We start from the raw sequence: 15961 nt of genomic DNA, 5'->3' as shown, positions 1-15961 counted from the left end.
GACCCATCCAGCCCCTCTGGGGCTGGATGCTATGGCACAGACGTGGCCGAGGCTGCGTCTGTACGCATTTCCCCCGATCGCTCTGCTCCCCGGAGTTCTGGAGAGGGTTCGACGGGACGGGGTCCGTCTAATATTGGTAGCCCCGTTCTGGCCGACCCGGATATGGTTCACGGATCTAGTATCCCTCTTAGAAGGCTCCCCCATGGAGATTCCAATCAGGCAGGACCTTCTGTCTCAAGCGGGTGGCTCAATAGTTCACCCCCGCCCGGAGATATGGAAACTGTGGGCCTGGCCCCTGAGGGGGCCGAGCTCTTAGAATCCGGTCTCTCAACCGAGGTTGTAGAGACCATTCTCCACTCCAGAGCTCCATCCACGAGAAAACTTTATGCGTATAAGTGGAAGCTGTTTGCTACTTGGTGTAGCCGACTACAGGTGGATCCGTTCCACTCCTCCATCAGTCATGTACTGCAATTTCTCCAAGAAAAATTCTCGGACGGTTTAACCCCTTCTACATTGAAGGTATATATTGCAGCGATTTCTGCTTATCACGCTAAAATAGAAGGCGTTTCTGTGGGTAGAAACCCTTTGGTCATACGTTTTCTCCGTGGTACTCAGAGGCTGAGGCCTGTGGTACGCACAAAAACTCCGTCCTGGGACCTAGCCATTGTGTTGGAAGGGTTAGCTGCGGCTCCCTTTGAACCTTTGGAAGAAGTGTCTGAGAAGTTTCTCACTTTGAAAACCATATTTCTTGTCTAGACTTTGCACCTGGAATGGTCAAAGCTTTTCTGCATCCGAGACCTGGGTATATTCCCAAGGTCCCTACAAGTGTCCCGGGGCTGATTGTGCTGCAGGCCTTTTGTCCTCCACCTTTTGCAAATGCGGATCAGGAAAAACTAAATCTGCTCTGCCCAGTGAGGGCTTTAGATGCTTACGTCCACAGAGCTGCCCTGTGGCGAAAATCTGAACAATTATTTGTATGTTACGGATCTCCTAACAAAGGAGGTCCGGCGTCCAAGCAGAGAATGAGTAAGTGGGTGGTCGAGGCCATCTCGCTTGCCTATGAGTCTTCCGGGCAGCCTTCTCCATTGGCTGTCCGGGCACATTCCACCAGGGGTATGGCTGCCTCAAAGGCTTTGATGTCAGGGGTTCCCCTCAATGACATATGTGAGGCTGCTGGGTGGTCGTCTCAGCATACCTTTATTAGGTTCTATAACCTTGATTTGGGCTCCACTCCAGGGTCCTCAGTACTGTCGTCCTGAAGAGATAACAGACATGCATTTGGTCCTATGGCCTAGTTGGGATAGCGTTCCCAAAGCGCTTACGCAGCGTCGATGTTCCCATGAGGGAACGTCTCGGGTTACATCTGTAACCCTGGTTCCCTGAATAAGGGAACGAGACGCTGCGTAGCTTAGCCATACTCCCAGCACGCCTGTGAGCGTCTGCTTCATCCCTATTTCAGAAGCTGGCGTTCTTTGTTCTCAAGGGTGCTTTATAGTTTCCTGGTCCGTGACGTCACCCGCTCTGACGTCCCGTCACACTATTGGTTCGATTTCACGAGTGCTTCAAGACGTAACACACAGAGGCGTTCCCAAAGCGCTTACGCAGCGTCTCGTTCCCTTATTCAGGGAACCAGGGTTACAGATGTAACCCGAGACGTTTGCAGTGCACAATCAGAAAATCACACATGTGAAGCCACACATCTAAGTTTAAGATTATCATTATTATTTATTAACATATTCCTTCTTTTAGCACATAATTCTGTTTATTTAAAAGTGTTTAAAGTTAAACATATATTAGAATGTATGTGAAGTACAGAGTCATGGTCTGAAGTCAGTGCCCCGCATGTCAAAGGCTGTTAATGAGGATGATTTGAAGACACAAAGATGCCTTACAGAAAAGGCAAACACGCTTCGGGTAACAGTGAGTAAATCTTCATTTCCATTTGCGTCATAGTCATGTCATTGCGTTTACTTCTGTCAGTATGGGGGGCCTGGCTGTCCTGAGATAACAGACAACAACCTGCTAAAACCAACAAGGACATGCAGCAATTTCCAACATTTGTCTCTTCGTTGATGTTATCGTCTAATGACGTCTAAACCAGATCCAACATTGTGATATTCAACAAGGCTTTAAAATACGGCCTTGAACTCTAAATGAGGCATATATATAAACACATAAAAATGTGTTCATGAAATTTGTCATAAACAAAAGTGAAGATGCCACGAGCAAAAATTGTTCACCTAAAATTGCAAAAAGTAATGCTTCCTTTTAAAAAATGAATGCACTTTTGTTTTTTTCTTTCAGGAAAGGCTATGTTGAGAGAAAAGGAAATTCAAAGGTGGCCTTAATGGTGTATGTATCTGATTAATTAATATGAGGCAGACAGTTTATTTAACTTTAGTCATGATGTTTGACCTGAAAGGCTGTCTGTTCACTCTTATCTGTGCGGGGTGAGCAGCATACAAACCCTTGTGTAAACTAAGGTGTAAATTTATAGTTGGTTTGAATGCACTGTCACACCAGTCCATCTCAGCTGCATCACAGCAGCAGGTGCAAATTCACACTCTGGTTGTTACAGTGGTCAAATTAAGATCTGCACGGTCAGAGATGAAGTTACTGACCTTTTACCTCTTTGGGATTCTTGCTTTTGTGTCTTCCTCCACCTCAACAGATGTGCAAAAGATAACAAATGCAATTAAGATGCGCAACTGGAATGAAATATTCCAGATAAAAGATTTGACACGCAATGTTCCGACCAATAGGAAGGCACCTGAGTTCATGATGGAGTTATATGATGCCGTTGCGGACTCGAACGGAACGCTGAAAAACTCGAAAGTGCTGGAAGGAAATATTGTTAGGAGTTTCGAAGGTGCGTAAATTTAAATGGTGAAATGGCTGATGTTACAGTGGACGTTTGAGATGGTAATGAGGAGATTCTTTCTGATCTAGGACAATCCAGTGGCTCATATCACTTCTTTAATCTGACATCATTCGGACAGGACGAGCGCGTGATCAAAGCAGAATTCCGATGGTTTCACCAGAAACAGCCTTTTATGGGACGGCATCGTTTTTACAAAGTAAGTTGGGCATTTATAAGTAGTCGACTTAAGCATGCAGCTGATTATAAGGTGAATTCAATAGCCTGAATGTTCCCTGAAAGTTCGAAGCAGTTTTAAATACATTTTATGTTAAAAGAACATTCAATTTTGTAATTTTGCAAACATGCGAACTTTGCTTTTGAACGTTCGCCGAACGTTCTAAATCAAGTAACATTTTAAAAAAAAAAAAACATTACGAACGTTCCATAAAAAGTAGTTACATTTAAAAAAACGTTCCATTAAAGATTTTTTGTGATAACATTTTGAGAACCATTATTAAAGACCTGATTACTGAACAAATGTTCTGTTAATGTTATTGGAAGAATGTTTGTTTATAACTTTGAGGGAACCTTGCCAGAACGTTCCCTGTTAGCTGGAAGGTATCACCCAAAAATGAAAATTCTGTCATCATTTACTGACTCTCAGGTTGTTCCAAACCTGTATACATTTCTTTGTTCTGTTTAAAACAAAGGAAGATATTTTAAAGAAAGATTTTTTTTCCTACTTTGGGAGTCAATGGTGGCCCAAAGCAGCCGGGTTACAAACTTTCTTCAAAATATCTTCCTTTGCGTTGAGCAATACAAAGAAATTTATACTGGTTTGTAACAACCTGAGAGTGAGCAAATGATGACCGAATTTTCATTTTTTGGTGAACTATCCCTTTAATCTGTTGATGTTCGTCTCAAGCAACACATACTGTCTTACGGAAAACTGTTTTAGGTTGAGCTGGATGAAGTGCTGGACAGCAGACCTGAACCTTGGCGAGGAAACTTGATAAGTGCAAGATTATCGCCTGTCTACACCAGAGGATGGGAGGTATTCAACATCACACAAATGGTAAATAAAATTTCACTATGAAGACGAAATCTGTTTGTGCTGCTGTTGCAATAACTCCTAAATTATTAACAGGTGACCAAATGGATTCTTCACAGCGGTGCAAATAACGGTATCCTGGTCGTGACTGCTTTACCTTCAGGTAACTGGTTTGAGTCCAGCATTCAGATGAACGGGCAGTCTGATGAGACAAATGCATATTTGGTTATATATTCAGATGATGGACGAAAGCACTACCAACACCCACCTTTCTACACAGGTAATTATTCCATAAAACATACCAAAGTTTTCCAGGCACAAGTATAATATATGGGTGTTTTCTAGACTATGGGCACTTTTAGCCATGTGGACTTTCAGAAAGTAAACATTCAATACACTTTTCACACTTTCTCTTATTTATTTATGGAACACTTCCAGTGTTACTTTACAATGTCATTTCCATCACATCTCAAATAGAATAGGAAATGGGTGGACATTTTCATATTTTAAGATTGAAGGTCTGGGTCTGCAACAGGAGTAAAACAACACATTAAGAGCCATTTTAAAAGTAGTAAAAAATTATTGATGAAGACATGGTTAAGGGTTAGTTCACCCAAAAATGAAAATTCTGTCATTAATTACTCACCCTTGTGTCGTTCCACATCCGTAAGACCTTGGTTATTTATTTATACCTTCATTATTTTTGATGAAGTCTGAGAGATTTCTGTCTCTCCATAGAGATCCAACGCAACTACCACTCCAAGGTCCAGAAAGGTAGGAAAAACTAGTACTCCATTTGACGCATGCTTCTCAACGAATGCGCTTTGTGTTCATACTCACGTGTCAACAACGCACATGCGTGAGTGTTCACAAGCATCACGATGCATGTGTTGCGTTCAGACTCACGACGCACATACGCGAGTGTTCACGAGAGCTCCATGACGCATGAGTTTTATGTCAGACTCTCGCGTCAATTCAACATGTGCGAGTGTTCACAAGAGCATCACGACGCATGCGTTTTGTGTTCAGACTCGCGCATGAACAATGCACATGTGCGAGTGTTCACGAGAGCTTCAAGACGCATGAGTTTTGTGTTCATACTCTTGCTTCAACTGAACATACAGTACATGCGTGAGTTTTCACAAGCATCACGACGCATGTGTTGCATTCAGACTCACGACGCACATGCGCGAGTGTTCATGAGAGCTTCACGACGCATGAGTTTTGTTCATACTTGCGCGTCAATTCAACATACATGTGCGAGTGTTCACGAGAGCATCACGACGCATGAGTTTTGTGTTCATACTCTTGCGTCAACTGAACACACATGCGCGAGTTTTCACAAGCATCACGACGCATGTGTTGCATTCAGACTCACGACGCACATGCGCGAGTGTTCATGAGAGCATCACGATGCATGCATTTTGTGTTCAGACTTAATTTGTGTTCTGAAGATGAACAAAGGTCTTATGGATGTGGAACGACATGAGGGAGAGTAATTAATGACAGAATTTTCATTTTTGTGTGAACTAACCCTTTAAAATTTCCAGAGCATTTTTAATGTGATATTCGTATAACAAAAATAAAAAGTTGAAATCAGTTTAGATAAAAATCAACCACACGGTCATAAAAGTACCCAAAGTTGAAGAAAGACTCATATATCGATAACTATAATGCATAATGAAGTGTGCATCTCATAAATGTTGTGTGTGAAAGTTCTGATATCATTGACTCTCTTTTAGGGCAAAATATCAACACATCCCTGAAATTCCTCGAGCCTACAGAAAGTTTAGTGAAGTCAACTATGCGGAACCGCAGGAGCGTGCGCACGTTAACTTCTACATGCCAGAGAACAAACCTCTATGTAGACTTCACTAAAATTGGCTGGTCAGGGTGGATAATATCTCCTAGAGGTTATAACGCATACAGTTGCATGGGCTCATGTCCGTTTCCGCTGGGCGAAGGTCTACGGGCAACGAATCACGCTACTGTAAGAGCCATCATGAATGCGCTGAAACTATCGAAGGAGGCGGGAAAACCGTGCTGCGTACCTGATGTGCTTCACCCCATCAGCCTCCTGTACTTCGACGATGAGGAAAATGTTGTTCTAAAACAGTACAATGACATGGTTGCGGGCAGTTGTGGCTGCCATTAAAATACAAAACGGCAAGAAGTAAACTTATCTGTTGATGTCTACGGTTTGAAGCATTACATGTCACACTTCAATCAAATGTAAATTTAGATAGCATACCATAAGTTGTTATTTGTATGGGTCTAAACTAAATTAAAGATATTAAATGCATGCAATGCGATAATGTCTTTTATAAGTGTGAAACAGACCTACCTCTATCGTTATAAGCCATCTACTGTGACTGGAAAATGGAAACGTCATACTTGAAGCTCAACCCACCGACAGAGTTCATCTACCACAACTCTATTAAACTTGTTACATCTTTTTACCATGCCAGTGTGGTATTCGTTTTAGGCCTTAAGTTTGTGTTGCCAGTAGTAAGGCATCCTGAGAAAGACGTGCATATTGTCAGACAGGCTTGACCCCGATGAGTCATCCTGAGTTCCTTTATTTTCTCAGCCAATGATGTGTCCTGAGAAATAGCACATAATGTTGCAACCCAACTTTACAGCAGTTTTACAGAACTGTATTTTCTGCTTTGTTTTCTGAGATATGTCTGCGAAATAATCAGCAGTTACGACTTTTGAATGGACAAAAATTCTGGCTTTTTTCACCATTATTTGAAAATATTTTTCAATGCTGGTTTATTGTTGTGGTGTAATCTATTTCAGACAACCCGGTGGGTTTGAGTAGCTTGTGGTCATGGTTGGTCATTGTACAGTGTGTCGATGATCTCTTCCTATCTTAAAAGAATAGTTCACTTCAGAATTAAAATTTCCTGTCATCCAAGATGTTAATGTCTTTCTTTCTTCAATCGAAAAGAAATTATGGTTTTTGAGGAAAACATTTCAGGATTTTCTCCATATAGTGGACTTCACTGGGGTTCAACAGGTTGAAGGTTCAAATGTCAGTTTCAGTGCAGCTTCAAAGAGCTCTACATGATCCCAGACGAGGAATAAGAGTCTTATCCAGAGAAACCATCTGTCATTTTCTAAAAAAAAAAAAAAAAAATGTATATACTTTTTAACCACAAATACTCGTCTTGCACTAGCTTTGCAATACCTGCACGCATTACGAAATCACGTTGGAAAGGTCGCTAGACAAGACTCTTATTCCTCGTCTGGGATCATGTAGAGCCCTTTGAAGCTTCACGGAAACTGACATTTGGACCTTCAACCCGTTGAACCCCAGTGAAGTCTACTATATGGAGAAAAATCCTTTTTTGGAAAAAGAGTTGGCACCGTTGGTGGTTGGAAAAATGTTTTCCTCAAAAACCTTAATTTATTTTCGATTGAAGAAAGAAAGACATGAACATCTTTGATGACATAGAGGTGAGTAAATTATCAGGAAATTTTAATTCTGAAGTGAACTATTCCTTTAAGTCTGGTAGAATAATCTGCAGTGGCGGCTAGACTTGATATTGCAAGTCTAAACTCTGGCTTTCTGGGACTATAAACTGAATGTGATTTTTCTTCAAGTAATTCAAATGAAATAATGAAACAATTGATCACTGATGATGCTTTTATTGGAATGGTTCTTTTCTGAAGCAACAATCCATTTAAATGGATTCATTCCAAAATGCACCCTGGAAAGTGATGCAATCAGCATTTGTCAAATACAACATTTTAAGCATATAAAACACATTAACTATGTTAATCTCTTAATTTTTACAATACTTTTCTGCTGTGAAAAATACTGCGGACTAGTGTATTTCCAAACCTCAAATACAAGATGTATCAAAATAATCTGTTAAATAATGATCAAATATTTGTATGAAAGCAAAGCTACTTTCAATAAGGCGCAAGTCCAAATCTCAACCCTGCTGTTACAAATAGACAAGTGCTTTTAACAGTAAGAGAACTAGGTAATTCCCTTACTTTAAGAAGAAATAAACATTTACAATCCAAGTCTTTTGTACTACAAACAAAGAACAGCATCCATACTACAAAAACTTTTCCACGTCACACCAGACTGCAAGTTGGAAATGGTGAAAACTGCATTCATCTACAAACAAAATAAATCCCTGATTTCAGTCACATTCATTCTCTAGACCATCCACTGGTTCAGTCTGGATGTTGTCATCTCACACTATCAATTTCCTCTTCAGGTGTATGATCTTGTGATATATACACTGGCTCAATGTAAGGATTTACTTCTTCATTATTTATCTGATAAAAGTCCTCCTGCATCTGTTTCCTGCTAGGTTCAAAGTCCTCCAGGTCATCGGGAGGAATCATAGATCCTCCAGTCCTGACAACAGACTTCTGTGATGGTACGGGCACCGGAACAAACCCATGATACAGCATAAGTGATGGTGCGTTCATTACCTCCAATGGCGGAGCTTGTCTCAAAGCAGCCTCAGGAGACTGTACTGGCAGTTGCACATAACTTTTAGTTTCTGGGTCAAAGAAAGTTTTCGTTTTGACCTGTACTGGCATATCCACCAGAAAGTACTGTCCTGAGTCAGGGTCCTGTAAAAGCCTTCTCTGGGTGATCGGGAAGGACTGTGTTACAAGATTAGTGGTTGGTGCATAAGTATGTTCAGTGCTGTTTTGGCGCAAAGGTAATGCCTTTGGAGTAGAGTACTGTGATCCATCTTTTGAACCACCAGTGCTACTTGACATGTTTTCGTGTTTTTCCCTTAGAAATCTATCCAGACTTTGAGTCCTACGTTCCAGTTTCTTGGGCAAATGATTCTCATTGCTTCGACCTAATCGATCACTGTCATTACTTATATTGCCATTCTCCAAACGATCCCCGTGGTTTGATGTGCCATCAGTGCGATGGCCCTTTAAGTCTTCAGTTTGGCTGGTTTGTCTTTCTTTGTCTTTGGTTGCATGTTGCAATTTTTTACTAGGTTCATCCTCTTCTATTTGACTCTTGTGACTACTATGGCGTCTAGCATGCTTCTCGCTTCTTTGAGGTTTGGGCTCAGTTGTGTCATTGAGATGCTCGCTGTGTTTACTGCTGATTCTGTCACTGCTGTGTTCTGATTTGTCAAGTACTTGGTCGATGCTGTGGTGCCTCCTCTCAGCCTTGTGACTGACACTTTTGTCACTGCTCCTCCCTTTACGCTCACCTTTGCTTTTAGCTTCAGCCTTTTGTATCCTCCGTGTGGTGAGCTTCATGGCTCGACGTAGGGCCTTTTCAGTTTTTGGAGGTACAACAGGTGGCTTGTTCTGACCATTACTGTCATTTCCGCTGCAAGCAGAAGCTGATCTCTCGCTGGGTGCCTTGGATCCCTCTGCATCCTCTGCTGGTGCAATGCCAGATAAGTTCTCCTCCATCGTATCCCCTCCACTTGTTTCATAGCTGTCCAGGCCTTCAGATAAAGTGCTCACAGCAGAGCGCCGCTCCTCTTCCTCAGACACAGAGGCACTTCCAACAGACAGTTTTCCCTCTTTGACTGTGACCAGGTGATTTGTCGGAAGGGACAAGAAATGCATTGCTGGTTGGTTTGGTTGGGGGCTCTTGATTGATGGCATGGCAACTGGAGAATGGACACAGTCTTTGCAGAGTTCCAGATCTTGCTCATCTTTCTCAGGTCTATTCAAGTGGTCCTTCTGAGACAACTGTTGACCTATTTCAGGTTGATCCTTAGAGGAAGTATGACTGTGTGATATTTGTGATAAGTTTTTAGCTGACTCAATCAAGCTCTGTACCCATCCCCTTTTGTCTACATCACTCAGTGAAGAAACATCTGGCTCACTTTCATGGTTGCTTAAGGAGCAGGAATCTGTTGTTGGTTTCTGGAAATTCTCCTTCACCTTTCCATCAACTTTTTCTTTCATGTAGCAGACCTCTGCTTTACTTACCAACTCTTCAGGTTGTGATTGTGCCCCCTGTTCTGATTCATGCAATAGAGAGAGCTCACTTGAGTTTGAAGATCGACTGCTGTGATGTGTTTGTTTACCTTTTGATGAGGATACAGTATGAAATTGTCCAAGGATATCATATACTGTGATACTGTCCTTTCTGGCTTTGTCGGGTTTGAAAGACTCTGAGGACAGTGTCTCCGAGAGTTCCTCCTCATGTTCATCTACATTTTTTCCCTTTTCTGAGCTTGAAAGTCCAAGAAGTCCACTAAAGAAGTCTTTCACATAGCTTTTACAAGGACTTTTGGATTTGTTCTGCTTGTCTCCGAACTCTTTCGGACTTACAGAACCCCCCTCCTTCTCATTCGTTTTTACCTTGTTGTCTTGCATTTCTTCATTTGTGTTGTTTGTGAGATCATGCATAGCTTTTTGGAAGTCTTGTGTGACACTGTGTTTCCTCTTTGAATGTTCCTCACCACTTTCTGATTCTTTCGAGGAGCTGTTAGACTTTCTTTCACTCTCTGAATCCATCTCCTTGTAGATAATGGAATAAGTCCCACTTTCAGGATCACTGACTGTGAGTTTTGGTGGAACAAATGTATGTTTCATTTTGTCTTTTGCAGCCTTTTCATTGGTTCCCTCTTCTGTAGACTTTTCGCAGCTTGTATCTTCAACAGGCTGACCTTTCTGAACATCCTTGAGGTTCACCTTATTTTCTTTGTCATATTTCTCTTTCAGAGCCGATACATTTCCTCTTACAGGGCCTCGATTCTTTGATTGTCTTCTTGACTGAACTTTCTTAACTTCCCTACTTTCCATTTCCTCAGTTTTAACTGCAGTGTCACCTTCTCTTTTGAAGTCAAAATTACTTTCTTTCTTTTCACCTTCTCTCTCCTTACTTTGAGAATTACTTCTCCCTCTTCTTGGGGGTATCTCAGGTTTAAAGGAGCTAACGCCCAACTCTTCCTCACACTGTCCCACACTGTGAACATTGCTACTTTTCAATTGATCACCTGTTTTTGCGCATTTCTTTGCATGACTTATATTTTTACTCTTCAACTCTTTCTTTTGGCATATTTTATCATCCTTGCTGACATTATCTGTGTTGCTTTCTTGATTGTTTAGGCACAATCTGTCTCTCTCATTATATTTTATAGGTCCTGCATGCTGGCACTGCCCAATAGATGCTTCCTGCTTACAGGGCCTGGCTAATTTTACCTCAGGCACATGACTTTCACCATGTTTGGCCATGTCTTCTGACATCGTTTGAACAGTCTGCCAGTTTGTTTTAAAAGAAGACACAGTATTCTGACCTTTGCCATCTTTTGCACTTTTCCCCATTTCATTCAGCATGAACATACTAGACAGTTGGTCCTCTCCACTGGTGGGTAACTCACTACCACCTTGAGGTTTTTCACAATCAACTCTTTTTATATCAATGAGTGAATGTCCTGCATTTGAGACCTCTTTACTTTTCAACTTTCTTTGCTCTCGTTCAGCAATTACTTCCTCTAAAGCCATTTTGGCCAGGTCGTACTTATCGACAACAGCATTCTCTTTCTTTAAGGGTGCATTTGTCTTATTAGGCACCTGTTCCATTGATGCAAATAGTGCTCTCTTTTCAGAAATGTTTCTTTTCATTATTTCAGAGTTTCCTTTTTGCTCTCTTTGAGTTTCCAAACCACTCTTTGATGTCGCACTGCTCTGGTCTTTAGCTGTGTTAGCCTCTCCTCTTACATGAACCCTTTCTTTCAATGGTGGTCCATCCATTACTTTATCTTTATGTGTGTTTGCATTATGCGTCTCTTGTCTTATCTCTTTTGTTTTTGTATTTTTGGAATGCCTGGACCACTTGTCATTTTCTGTTTTACCCTGTATAGTCAACAGTGCATTGGAACTATCATTATCATGATGAGTATCATCATCTGTACTTACAAATCTCTGACTTTTAATGTAGTTGTTCTGTCGTGCAGAAAAGGCATGCTTTGCTCCTGCCTCCTTTCCGTGTGGTTCCTTGTCTTTAATGGGGCTTTTCTGTGCACTGACTGTTCCTCCAGGTTTCAACCTGTCTGTAATTTGATTTGTACCATCACTAATGACTTGCTCTTCCAGGTTTGTTAAACTTGCACTCAGACTTTTACCAGATTTGTTTTCAAGAGACATTTTGCTATGTAAACCTACAATGGGTTTTGGGGCATTCAGCATTGACTCCAAGGGATTATTTTTGCTTTGCAACTCTGCACCTTTAAACGGTTTACTTGGATAATTATGCTCAGTGTCATGATCTTTGCTGACTTTATCTGTGAAAGCCTGAGAACTGGTGTCAACCACAGTTTGAGCATTTGCTCTAATATTAATCTCCTCAGGACTAGTTTTTCTGTAAAGTCGTAATGAGGGGTAAGATGCCTTGTTAGCTGCAGGGCTCCTGTTTGATTTTAATTTTCCAGATTGAAGCAGACTTAATGCCAAATAGTCATCTGGCATCCCGCCATTTGCAGGAGAGCAAGTTTGAGTGTCTGCGGTTTCCAACAAGGGACTCATCTGAGAGATGATGGCTTTGTGACGAGCAGGTGAAATAGTTGTAGCTCCTGAAATCTCTGGTATTTCAAGCCCATCTTTTGACACTTCAGGCTGGGGAGATCCTTTGCTTTGATTTGCCACATCCAAACCTTTAAACTTAGGTGGACTGTACATTGTCTTAACCCGTTTTCTATTGTCTTTGAGATTGAACAACAAGCTTGATGCGATGGATTTGTACCCCTCTCTCTTAATCTCAGGTGACGGATGCAATTCTCTCTCCGGGAATGGTGGGACCTCGAGGGAAGTGGGTGAGAGCAGTATCTCTGAGGTTCCTGTCCCATGTCTGGAGGGTATCACTGGTGTCAACAGCTGTGAAATACTGAAAGGAGTAGAACTAGCAGAGGTCTGGTCCTCTATTGTCTTAACTTCTTTAAATGCCTGTGCGCTCCCATCTTCAGCGCTTGTTGAGTTGATGGAATGCCCCACAGGAGCAGCACTTTTTGCTCTACTTCTGCTTTTTCGCCAGGGAACGCAAGGTTCTACCCTTTCTGAATTACATCTCTGTTCAGAGGCAAGCGGAGGGGCCTTTGTAGGAATATTATGCTGGATGTGCTTGGACTCTTTCTCTGGTTTTGGGGGTACACTAGGTGCTGTGGATTGTACAGATGCAAGCTGTGAATGAGTCTCACTTTGTTTAGGACACTTTTCGACTTCTTTTTCCACTGATGGGGGGAAAGTTAATTGATAGTGTCCATGTGCCGCAGTTAATTCTTTGTAAAGAGGTGAATCATACCATTCAGGTGGCCTATTGCTTAACATAATCTCCGATATGTGCTCCTGACCAATGGAGAATTTATTAAAATCCCTCCATGACAAGAACGGACTGAATTCACTGTGGAGGAAAAAGTTGATGGAATTCAGTTTTCTCAGTTTGTTGTTTTTGCTGTGTTTACACTTAGAGGATTTTCCAGAGGGAAGCAATGCATCCTTGCTTGATTTCTTGCCAAACCCTTTTTCATCTGATTTTAGATGATTCTTGGCTTGGGAAAGATGTTCCGCTGTTAAACTGTGGTAATCTGCAGAAAACTCAGAGAGCTCTCTTTGGATGCTGAGTAGAGCCGATTTGTCCCATGAATCACCATTTGTCATCTTGGTGCTCTCACCATTCTTTTTGGCTGAAAATACTGCAAAAAGTGCCGAGTCTTTGGATGACTTGTTTGATCTACTCAGTAAATCATTCGCTCCATTTAGGGGGTAAGAATTAAGTTTTTTGACAGCAGAAACTGAGCTCTCCTGAGTCTTTTTTGAGATGTCCTCCACCACTGGCTTGTGGCAGCTGACTGGAGAAGGGGAAAACTCGGAGTCATTGTAGATTGCTTCATCTCCGATGCACAGACTCTTGAAAGCTCGATCCGTCAGGCTCATGACCTCACGGTCTATTTCATCCATAAAGCTATCGAGATAGCGGAGGTGTTGCATGTTTGTCCTTTGACGTTTCTCCTGGTTGCTCATGATGAATGTGTTTGCCCAGTTCCTTCAGTCTGATGCAGAATTAACCTGGCTTGACACTTCTTGCATTGTCATCACCACATATTGGAGATTACATTGTGATATTCCTGCAGAAAAAAGGAAACAGAAAATATATCAGTTTGTGCAATCACAGTCAAAAACTGCTATTAAAAAAATATTGTTTTGACCTCAGATGTGGTTGGTAATCCATCCTGTGACTATGTACAGTAAAGAAAGATACACCATGCCAAACACCAACTATTTTTAGAAGAAGGCAGATGTCTCTTTGCCCTTTCACATACACAGGCCACCTGCACAACCCTTGGCAATCGTTTGTTAAAACAAATGGATTTTCAAGCTATACAGAGGATTTTTCAGTGTGCCCTGTTCAACAGATCTACTTTTTAAAATAGAATACCTGTCAACATTGTTGAATCGTGTCAAAGAAGTTATCCAGCATATATATATATATATATATATATATATATATATATATATATATATATATTTGGCATTATTTACAATCCTGACAACACAAATTAGTCATCATGCAGTCATTTGTTTGCAGCTGCTGTACTGTGTGGTTGATCCTGGTATAACTCATTAACCCATATTTATCCTCTGACCTGAATCCGTTAACCAGCACTCATCACAGCTTATATCTGTCATGGAATGGGAATGTGTCTCAAAAGAGCAGGTTTCAGACTACAATATAGCATTATAACACATTTCTGTGTAATTCTTGGAATGTCATCTCAGAAAGCTCAAGTGCTGACCATGCAAGGACAAACCTTGAGAGATATTTATGAGCATTTAAAGGCGTGCACTAAGTGGCCAAGAAGTTTTGGGCAGCACAACATTTTTCCACCGCCCATAATTCTGTATCAGCTTGCAGTCGGGGTAATTTCCCCCACATCTGCTACTTTATTTATGTGAAAGAAGATCTACAGTACAGTGATAAAGCCCTGACTGACCTCAAGGAAAGTTCTTCAAAATAACAGACTGTTTATCATCAAATTATGAAAATGTGAAAGAGCAGCTGCGCTCAACAGATCTTAGCTTTTTATTATTGAAAGGAAAATATAATTTACTCTAAGAAAATTTCAAACAGAGCTCCTGTCAGGAAAGTAAGCACATGTGCTGAACTACATTAGTTTGACAGTAACAGAGTAATGGCCTGTTTAAGTTTATTCCTTACCTTTTTTGAGGTTCTGTATTTCATCCTTGGACAAATCCTTAAAGGTAAATTTCACACGAGCCACCAAGTGAAGTCAGACTTCTCTGTTACTCCATAAACGAACACTACGAAAATGAACACGACCTGAAGCTCATGGTAGAAATCCATGTTCAAGTAAGCACTTGAAGGAGGCTGAAGAAGGAACTGAACACACCCTACCGAAATAGTTGCCGGCAAGGCCAGAGCTGTAACACAGGAAGAAGTTAGTGAGCGCAAATAACTGAGTGGCTGTTTGGTGTCGAGTGGGCGACAGATGAAATAGAAATGGTCATCTGCTATTTTGGTACCGCTAGCTTGAAGACCTTAGCTGTCTATACCTCTCCAGTCCTTCAGAGACTACAACATTTCACATTAACACAGCAGCTCTGAACACATGGGATGTTGTTGTATGGTGGGTAGGAGTCATTTGTCTCACAAACAGGGAAGGCAAATATAGCACCTTGCATCACCCCACAGCAGTGTCACCAAACTCAAAGTGTAGGATGAGTGGCTAATGGAGTCTGATTACCATGACAGGCCGCCCACAGTTGTTAAGCAGGTCCTGCTTCTGTCTTTCTAGTATTTCTGCCTCCAGCCGCTCAGACTGAGAGGAAAACATATTTGCTCATACTCTTTTTAACAGTGCTCTTCGTTGACAAAGTTACCGGTTAAAGAAAGTTGTAATTAGAACATATAATGCTGGCCAGATTCGAACCTGAAACTTTTAAAAACACATTTTTTTCCCCTGACATGGCCTCTCTCTTTTAAAGCAGACCTATTATGCCCCTGTTTACAAGATGTAAGTCTCTGGTGTCTCCAGAATGTGTATGTGAAGTTTCAGCTCAAAATACTCCACAGA

At 41.4% G+C, this 15961-nt stretch overlaps 2 protein-coding genes across 3 annotated transcripts; one reads left to right on the top strand and one right to left on the bottom strand.

Moving 5' to 3' along the window:
- Positions 1-770: 770 nt before the first annotated feature.
- LOC137007532 (bone morphogenetic protein 2-B-like) lies at positions 771-6066 on the top strand. Its single transcript, XM_067369072.1, has 6 exons — positions 771-1164; positions 2672-2869; positions 2950-3077; positions 3819-3935; positions 4008-4191; positions 5654-6066. The coding sequence occupies exons 1-6, from the start codon at positions 771-773 to the stop codon at positions 6064-6066; spliced, it is 1434 nt and encodes a 477-aa protein (XP_067225173.1).
- Positions 6067-7535: 1469 nt separating this feature from the next.
- Positions 7536-15597, bottom strand: LOC137008095 (uro-adherence factor A). 2 transcript variants are annotated; one of them, XM_067369925.1, is made up of 3 exons: positions 15411-15597; positions 15085-15308; positions 7536-13993 (listed from the first exon to the last, which is right to left on the bottom strand). In XM_067369925.1, exon 3 carries the CDS (start codon positions 13887-13889, stop codon positions 8121-8123), a length of 5769 nt encoding a protein of 1922 aa, XP_067226026.1. In that variant the 5' UTR covers positions 13890-13993; positions 15085-15308; positions 15411-15597; the 3' UTR covers positions 7536-8120. The 2 variants fall into 2 exon arrangements, with proteins under 2 accessions (XP_067226026.1, XP_067226025.1); XM_067369924.1 differs by having other exon boundaries at positions 15085-15597.
- Between the last annotated feature and the right edge of the window lie 364 nt (positions 15598-15961).

Source organism: Chanodichthys erythropterus, chromosome 19 (genome assembly GCF_024489055.1).
Source record: "Chanodichthys erythropterus isolate Z2021 chromosome 19, ASM2448905v1, whole genome shotgun sequence".
Lineage (NCBI taxonomy): Eukaryota > Metazoa > Chordata > Actinopteri > Cypriniformes > Xenocyprididae > Chanodichthys > Chanodichthys erythropterus.
Note: the sequence above shows the minus strand (reverse complement) of the source record. Positions and strands in the feature narration are given on the sequence as shown.